General features: G+C 44.5%; 1 protein-coding gene across 1 annotated transcript in view; it reads right to left on the bottom strand.

The window, feature by feature from the left end:
• The window catches only part of urm1 (ubiquitin related modifier 1), a 10,696-nt gene extending 2,906 nt beyond the window's left edge, over positions 1-7,790 (bottom strand). The window contains exons 1-3 of the mRNA XM_060050240.1: positions 7,653-7,790; positions 6,385-6,455; positions 78-159 (exon numbers count right to left, since the gene is read on the bottom strand). Of these exons, the coding sequence (XP_059906223.1) occupies positions 78-159; positions 6,385-6,455; positions 7,653-7,687 (188 nt within the window). The 5' untranslated portion in view covers positions 7,688-7,790. The remainder of the gene's footprint in view (positions 1-77; positions 160-6,384; positions 6,456-7,652) is intronic.
• Between the last annotated feature and the right edge of the window lie 2,136 nt (positions 7,791-9,926).

The raw sequence follows: 9,926 nt of genomic DNA on the forward strand, positions 1-9,926 counted from the left end.
TGTGTGTGTGTGTGTGTGTGCGCGTGCATATATTTGCGTGTGTGTATGTGTGCGTGTTGCACTTGACAGGGACTCACACGTCGTCTCCCTGAACAAAGAGTTCTGGTCGCTCCTTCAGCAGGTTCTGCCCAATCCAGACCAGCAGCTGCTTCATGTTCCCTGCACACACACACACACACAGACAGACAGACAGACAACGGGGGTCAAAGGTCAGAGGTGAAGGGTCAAGGTCTGCGGTCCCAGTCAGCACCCCGCCCCACCCGGTCGATGTGACGCGACAGAGGCATCAGACGGGACCGGGATTTGGGGTACTAATAATCAAATGTGTGTGTGTGTGTGTGTGTGTGTGTGTGTGTTGGGGTGTGTGTGCGCGTGTGTGTGGGGGATGGAGACCATGTCAGGGGGGCTGCGGGTGGGGGTGCTTGGACGGTCACAATCAAAGAGCGTGGCCATTTCTCTACCTTGGTCTCCTGGCGATGTGATGAATGAAAAAAGCAATCACTAAAACCCCAGCCGTCTGGGGCCCTATTCCGTCTGGGGCCCTATGGATGGACGTCGCTCGTTACCGCATTTCATTACAATATTTAGGTTATTCAGTATGTCAGAGAGCCATGAATCCTACGGCGGCGCCTGGCTAGCCATCTTAGAGATACGCCTTATCTCGCACCAGTATATATATTGTAGAGGACACCTTCCTATCGTCACAATACCAACGGTTCAGAAGTAGACCGTATTTTCATTGGATGTTGAAATTACATAATAAGAGACTACAAAGGATAATATCAAATAATACGATGAAGATACTGGATGAGGTAGAATGAATGATAAACAAATAAATATACACACACACACACACACACACACACACACACACACACACACACACACACACACACACACACACACACACACACACACACACACACACACACACACACACACACACACACACAGAACGTATTATTTACACAAAATGTATCATATTCAATCAACGTGAACGTACTCTTCTGTGTTCTTGTGTGTGTGCATTTTCTAAAATTTATAAATCCATATACAAATACATAGATACATATATAGATTTATGGATACATAGAAACATATTCATAGATATAAAAATATATGGATAAATGGATACATGTATATAATTCAATAGATACATTGATATATATACCTAGATACATAAATATATAGATACCTAGATAAATAAATATATAGATACCTATATATATTTATATATATAAATAAATATAAATGTCTATACACACAGACACGTACATATGTAGATATTATATACACACACACATACATTTACGCATACACACAGATTGATAAAAAAGCACAAAAGAACACAGAGAGGAGTACATTCACGTTTCACCGAATATAAACCCAGATGTTTGATGGTCAACAAAAGATCATAACCCTCGCTCTACAAATGTACATCTCGGCTTCAAAACCCGTCAAATCACAGCTACAACATCTCCACCGCTCTCGAATCTTGGGACGGACATAACGAAAAACGGTGACCAAACATTTAACGGAACAATGGTCCGATCCATTTTGGATAAGAAACCAAACACAAAAACACATCATTTTTTTCCATTTATCAGCCTGAGACGCTAAACACTTGCGCCTTCTGCGTAGCTTAAATATCGACAATGCTTGAATTTTGATGGAGTCTGACCCCGGGAACAATCACATTGACCTTGTGGCAACAATGGGCCAGCCTCTCTCAGACACCACGGTCGTCTGGAGGGGCCGCCGTCAGGAAAGGCATTAAGACAAATCTCTACTCAACATTTGACCATGAATACATATACATACGTTTATTAAAGCGTAACGCTCTGATCACAATACGTTTATTTTATGGTGTGTGTTCGTGTTTCAGGGTAGCTGGCAAAAAAATGCATAACACACAAAACTCATGGATGCATTGGTGGAAGAGGGGCGGCAGAAGCCTTAAGGTTATAAATATAATTTAATCAGCCTAAATGTGTGTATTTATACTCTCTATATACATTTGAGGATTTTGAGTTTCTCTGTGTGTGTGTGTGTGTGTGTGTGTGCGTGCGTGTGTCCCACAGCATCCCACAACTCAAAGCCATGTATTTCGCTATCATCACGAAATACATAGAATATGCTTTACCAATGCTTTTATTTATCAAAGCAGTGAACGACACCCAGGAAGTGGGATCTCAGGTAAGTGCTTCTGCTCATAGCTGCATGCCAGCGGTTACACAACACGCTGCCTGAGGACCGAGCTAAAGGAGCTAGCTAAACACGTTAGCGAGCTACGCCACGACTGTGGGGAGAAGCTGCTAGTCAGAGCGGGGATACCTTCTCCTTCATTGTCTCCCTCTCTAGCATCCACACGTACAAACACGAGAGCACGCACGCACGCACACACACACACACACACACACACACACACACACACACACACACACACACACACACACACACACACACACACACACACACACACACACACACACACACACACACACACACACACACACACCGGAATCAGCCGCCTTTATCAAGAGAGCAGATGAACATCAAACATTCCCCCCCCAAAAAAACAATTTGAATGAGAGGATGGATGGAGAGAGAGAGAGAGAGAGAGAGCGAGCGAGGGAGGTAGAGAGAGGTAGAGTGTGCATCAGAGAGTGTTAGAGCGAGCCCAGCGAGGGGGGGGTCGGGGTGCGTGGGCGTCGTGTGCTGAGGGACTGTGAAGAGATGAGGGAGATCCAAGGTCCGCCCGACACCGCGTTACCACAACACCCAGGCTGCCGGCCTCCTTGATAGTGACCCGCACGGGAAACAACCCATGCAGTGCACAGCGAGAGGCGCGCAAAAGACACACATTTGTGTACCGGTGGCTGACAAAGAGGGAACATAGTGAAATATCTTATACATATGATATTTTCAGGGCACAGAATCAAGTGCAGGGTGTTACTATCTCTGTTTTTAATTTTCTTAGTAGGTCAAAGCTTAGGTTTAGGTTTCTATGAATGTATATCTGTGTGTTTTAATCATGTGGTGCTAATTGGGTTGAACTTAAGCAGGTCATAACATGCCTTTTTCCACACACACACACACACACACACACACACACACACACACACACACTGGTATGTAAACATATAGAGAAGCAGTAAAAAAATGCCATTATGTCACGATATTATGTGAAGAGAACATTTGAGGGAGACATCATCACAAAAAAACGGTTCCAACCTGCAAAGGTTGTCCTCTCCGTCTCCTCCCAGTTTGCTGTGAACATCAGCTCTAGTCTGATGTCCCATTGATATCAATGTATATTCATAAAGCACAGAAGTGCATTTGATGGCCATTATCCTTACCATTAATAAAGTGCACCTGATCAGCGGGCGTAGAGGACCACTAGGTTAATGGGTATTGCTGCTGGTTCACTGAAATAAGGACAGTGGTGTTCTGTACCGGCTCCACAGCCCTCCCACTGGCCCAATAAAACAAGACGAATGCCTACCGCCTCCACCAACGCACATACACGCACGCACACACACACACACACACACACACACACACACACACACACACACACACACACACACACACACACACACACACACACACACACACACACACACACACACACACACACACACACACACACACACACACACACGTGCATGCTAGCCAAGGCAGAGCGATGCAAGAACAGGCGAAAGAGGGAGAGGGAGTGAGAGAGACAGAAAGAAAGAGCAGTGAATATTGACCTGCACCTTGGTGGGGCTAAAAACAGAAGCAATCAGTACAGCAGTCATAACTCCCCCCCCCCCCCCCCCCCACGCCACAGTATTTTTCTCCACCATTACACCCTTGCTCGCACCTTCATCCATTCCCTCTCTTTTAAATGTGCTCTTTTACGTTGTCCACACTTCATCTCTCTCTCTCTTTCTCAATCTCCACCTCTCTCGTAAAACCCTCCTCATCCTCGTGTCCACCTTCACACACACACACACACACACGCGCGCGAGCGCGTACACACACACACACACACACACACACACGCGCTTGTAAAAGGCGTATAAACCCGCACTTAAACCGGTGTGGCCGACAATGCACAATGCCTCACTCCACAAGGACCAGCCTCCATCCTGCCTGGTGTGTGAGTTGGTTTGTGATTCTTAGATGTGACAATGTGAAGACATTTGGTTTATTCTCGGTTTAGGGGGGCTAACCTTGGTATATAAGATGGGGAAAAAGGGGCTGCCATCTGTGATCTGTGATAAAATGTCAGCCTCTATCACATGTTATGTGAAAAATGAGAAGAGAAGGAGGTGGTGGAAGAGGAGGAGGAGGAAGAGAACGACGAGGTGGGAGCAGGAGAGAGCGGGGAAATAAAAAATAGGTATCAAGAACCAAACTGAAATTGAAAGGGGGAAACGTCTCCAGAACGGAGGAGACGATGTGAACATCACACAAGACACTGGAGGACCATGAGATGGCGAAGGGCGAAGCAGAACCGGAGGGGAACAAAACGAGCGGGAATATGAACCAAACTGCGTCACGGCGGTCTCTGCTCTGCGTCGCCGGGTGGCCGCATTGTGGTCCCGCTCCGGCGTGCCGTCGCCGCGCGCCCCTATGGCTCGGGGAAACAGGCGCCATTTTGACGTCGGTTTGAAATAATGTGCACTTTTTCTTTTGTGCGTCTGAGTTCTCTTGTCTTGCGTTCCTCTGTCCTGGTGTCATTATGATGGGTCTGGGGGAGGGGGTGGGGGGGGGATGGGGTAATCTATCATTCTGGGGGGTTCCTTTTAACCGATATAGGGGGAGCCATGCGATCCTTACATCGCAGTGTGTGTCTGGGCTTTTTACTTTTTGCTCCAGTGGGTGGAGCCTTTCAGTTGAGGGTCATCAATCACGGGCCGGGGTCAAAGAGAAATAGGAAAGGATTCTGAACCAATTATATCTGCTGGCCCCTCATCCATAGTCTGGCGCTCAACCCCCACACCGCTTTCTCTCCCTCTCTTACACACACACACACACACACACACACACACACACACACACACACACACACACACACACACACACACACACACACACACACACACACACACACACACACACACACACACACACACACACACACACACACAATGAAAGAGCCAGATGAACTATTTAATCAAAGAGCCTAACTTAGTGTATTACAATAATTGTGATTATAACATGAAACCCTAAGATGCCCTTTACATCAAAAGTCTAATGCATATGGTTGATTTCAAAATATGTTTGTTCAACACTCTTACCTTCTGAAAGCACACAAAATTGCAAAAACAAATAAATAAGCAAATCTAATATAAAAAAACAATATGATACTATGACAGCCTTAATTGGCTTTAATCTCTCTCACACACACACACACACACACACACACACACACACACACACACACACACACACACACACACACACACACACACACACACACACACACACACACACACACACACACACACACACACACACACACACACAGGTCAGCTGGTGCACCAAGGTCATACTTGGCTGACATTCTCTGCTTTGGTCAACTTTTGTCTTTCGGTCACCCTGGTAACATCAGAGCGCCGTGGGTGAACACCCTTTGTTTCACAAAATACCACCAGACCCTTGTCCATCCGTCTGTCCTTCCAGAGCCCCACCACGCACACAAACAACAAATATTCTCTCTCTCTCTCTCTCTCTCTCTCTCCCCCTCTCTCCATCTCTCCCTCTCTCCCTCTCGTCTTACAATATCTTCAATATCTTGCACCAGCATAGCATATGCAGCCCTCTACCAGTTTAGCTGCTTACAAAAACAAGAATTACCTTTCACAAAATATGCAAACACAATTTGGGTCAAAGTTGAGGAACCCCACGTTTTAGCATCCATTTTGATTGTAGGCGTTCTGGGGCAGAGTTCAACCATAGGAGGGGAGAGAATAAGAGGGGGATCCCGCCACATCATTCAAACTGATTTCCCACAAAAATGTTTGACTCTGCTTTTGGACACAACAGCGCCCCACGCCCCAAACTGACCCTCCCCCCTTCAGTATGTTGGTCTTTCTTAGGTGGGGGTCACTGCCCATCACATAGGCGTAATCAGGGAGAAGCATTTGCAAATGAAAGAGTAAGCTTTGAGAATTAGCTAGAGAGAGAGATCGTCCCTTGGATAAATAAGGGAAACTTAAAGATAAAATGCCAGAAGCAAAGAGGAGAGGTGAGAGCTAGAGGAGAGGAGTGAGTTGATGAGAAAGGATGTAGTTTATACTTTGTTGCACTACAGGTAAATTGAAGAGGGTCAGTCCAGATCATTGATTGAGGAAAAGTGGATGGTGGGACCAGTTGCCGTGTTAAACTTACAGGGTTCTGATTGGCTGGGAAGAATCACATGATGTTCCTTTACACCATCAAATAGCAGCTCAGCCCCTCCCCTAGTAGAAACGAATAGAGGCATTGGCACAAACATAATTTTTATAAATTTTAATTTTCTTTGCTTTGTTTTACACACTATATCCTGCTCCATGACATGGGTTCACATGAAAAAGGCTGCAAATTAAAATAATAAGCAAAGGTATCTGGAAGTAACATGTAAAAATTCCCAATAACAATCAAATACTGAGATTCTTTAGCTTACATTAATGCATACAACAGAGAATAGAATAATGTCTATATAGCATGTTAGTGCACAAATACTGAAAAGTAATCAGCACAGCACTTTCTTACAAACATAGTTTCATACTTGAAACATATGATCTCTGTCCTCTGACACGGATATTAAAACATGAATCAACGTCATTTTTATGGTATACTTAAAATGACAGCCATGGCCAAACAGGCATATGTAACCTCGGTTAATGCATATGCACGGCATTAAAAAGCATGCACAAAAATGCTTGCAAGAATCACAGGCCAATTCTTCGCGAATGTGCATTAAACACATACGGTAAGCAGAGCGTTAACTAGGTCTGTTTAGTGTGTATGCTGGGGTCCGTTTCAAAGAAACACTTATCTTGCAGACCCTATGTTTTAAAATGCAGACCCACAGCTACTTAAAATGTGTTTATTGTCCCATCACTGGGTCATTTATAATCATTGCGAAAAATGTACTCTTCAAAAAGATAGGACGGTCATATCAAAAACATAGACATTGGGATATAACAAGAATGTGTCTTTGTGATAGTGGATGAATGCGTCACATTCAGATCATTATAGTAGCCTCTCTTTAGTAACAATAACCGTGTCAACCAATAATATAGTAATGTAAATAACATCCACTTGGCTTTCGTACAGTCTGCTAGTAGGCCTACTGCTTTTCTCCTATTCTTTTCAACTGTATCCCGATACCAATACTGATCAGGACAAGCTCCCTAAACGATCCCAAGACGGTGTGATCGATATGCAAGACCTCGTCCTAGATAGGCATGATCACAGTAGGATTCCCAAAAAACATCCCATATAGCGGCTGCTGCTAAGGATCGTTAACACTCACTGACTAATGCAACCGAAAATAATACAAAACAATACATTATTGAAATTCTATTGCTGGAAGGTGACACGCGACCGCGAAATTGGATGTAAATTAACTTTAAAACAATCTTTAGTAACTAATACATTAGAAAACAACCCACCCAAATGCCAGGTGTAATGTGATGGGCGCCGCCATATTGTTGTCAAACGCAGGAGTGGGGGAGTGGCTTGAGGAAGTGACGTACGTCTTTTTGTGTCAACGTAAAAGTCCTAAAAATACATCTACGATAACAGCATGCAGATTCAGAAGCACGGTACAAATGTACATCTATGTTTATTGTGATTGTGAATACGTGGTGATGGCATCTCTCTCCATTCTTACTCCAAGTTTATACGTTTTCGATCACACGTTTTCGATCACAACTGATCCTTTTATTTTTTGCAAGTGTTCTTTAGGACCGTCGGTCACAAGTTTATGTTGCAATTCAGTCGCCTTATGTTGGGGTTCGCGGGCTTTGCCTCTTCATTCATGTGATAATGAGGAGTCAGTGGAGGGGCAGATAGAGCGACCACGGGGGCCAGCAGAAGGGATACAAGACACAGCGAGGGAGAAAGGAACGGGATACTGAAGACAAGTCATAGCGAAGGCATTCATAGTACAGGCCCTTAGCCTGCAGTTGGGTGGAACACGTTTCAACTAGTAAGGTTTGGCATTGACCATATATTACACAAACAGCTGTCTAAATCAGCCAGTGTTGCGGGCCTTCCACTGATTCTCTCATATAGTCTATGATAAAGTCAGGTATAAACATTAGCAAGCAGCGAGCGGCAAGAGGGGTAAGGATGCAGGGTGTGATGGTGGGGGAGAAGGCTATGGCTGTGGGAACATTTGAATAAATTGAGACGTAGTCGACCAGAATAACCCCCCCCTCTGCCATCAGCGTGTGTCACCTCACATTTACTGAGACAGCTTGAGCTGTTTAAAAGCATCCATGGTGACAGCTGATGTTATGGTGGTCGTCTGTGTGTCTTCCTCATCACCGTGGTGTAGGTCTAATCAGAAACATATATTCCCTTTCTATTAGGCTGGACGTTGGCACAGAATGGATCATCCGTTTGAGCTGACAAAATGTAACAATTGAAAGTCGATTTTTTTTAAGAGAAGAGATGTTAGAGAGAGTGGGGGGGAGAGGTGGGGGAGAGAGAGAGAGAGAGAGAGAGAGAGAGAGATGGGAGGGAGGGAGAGAGAGACCGAAAGGGACTGTAAAGAGAGAGAATCACTATCTTCTTCACATTTTTTATCCATGCAAGATTAAAAGGTGGATTTGTTATAGACCATGATTCAATTAGGTTTAAACGATGCTCTATACTCTTGTGTGTAGAATGCGTTTAAAACATGCATCTCCCCGCTCACAGAGCATGGCTTTTGTCTCTCCATAGATAGGCATCACAAACACGTTGGCTCCCTGATAGGCTGAGGAACCGTCCAGGTCACACATGATCAGATGACAATGAACAACACAATGGATTAGCTATGAAAGCGCCAAAGGAGAGAGAGAGCGAGAGAGATTAAGGGTTAACGGATGTTGGCTTGCACGGCTAGCTAGCTAGCTGGATGGTTGTTGCGCTGGCAGATTTGGGAGATTGGGTTCTAGGTTTCCATGTAAAGAGGTGAAATTAACATGTGACAGGATACTAGGCAGAGAGAATCCTCTTAGAGTTCACAGCCATGACACGATACGCCTATGGAACTGTACGGGAGGAAGACAGAAGGGAGGAAATTTATGGAGAAATGTGGCCTGGAATCCACTTATGCCGTTTGGTTCTGTTCTGTGTCATGATATTGCTTCCTGCCAATATGTTTATCTTTTTCACTTGCAGGCCCTGATAAATAAAGTTGTTTGGCCTCATCAGCATTTAGTATTTCCCATTCCAATCCTAATTAATTAAATATATTAAAGATCTTTCTGATTTAATTTAAGCTTAGTCTATTACATTACTTACAGATCAGTTGAATACTGGTTTTGAAAGTGCTGTGCCCCTTCTCCCCTGGGGGGCGCAAAATAACCTCAGGGGAGGCATTAGTGTAAAACAGAGACGTAGGCCTATACAATGATACAAATGTGTTATTCCTATTGGCTGTTTGTAGATGAAGTGACCCCAGTGGAGCCAACATTCGATGGAGGCCAGTGGAGGGTTCACATGTTATAAAAGTTGTGATGTATTTTTCTTGGAGGTATAGTGGTTTATAGCTGAAGGGTTTCATGATAGATGCTATCCAGCAAGGATAATAAGGAAAGCGTTATTTTGTTCACCGTTGATAGCCTACAACCCATCACAAACATAGTGACCATTTTATGTGCAAACTAAAAGCCTATACTCACCCCATCGAACCACTCCCTACTGTGTACATGAACAGAGTTCTCCATCATCTC

This window comes from Gadus macrocephalus, chromosome 4 (assembly GCF_031168955.1).
Source record: "Gadus macrocephalus chromosome 4, ASM3116895v1".
Lineage (NCBI taxonomy): Eukaryota > Metazoa > Chordata > Actinopteri > Gadiformes > Gadidae > Gadus > Gadus macrocephalus.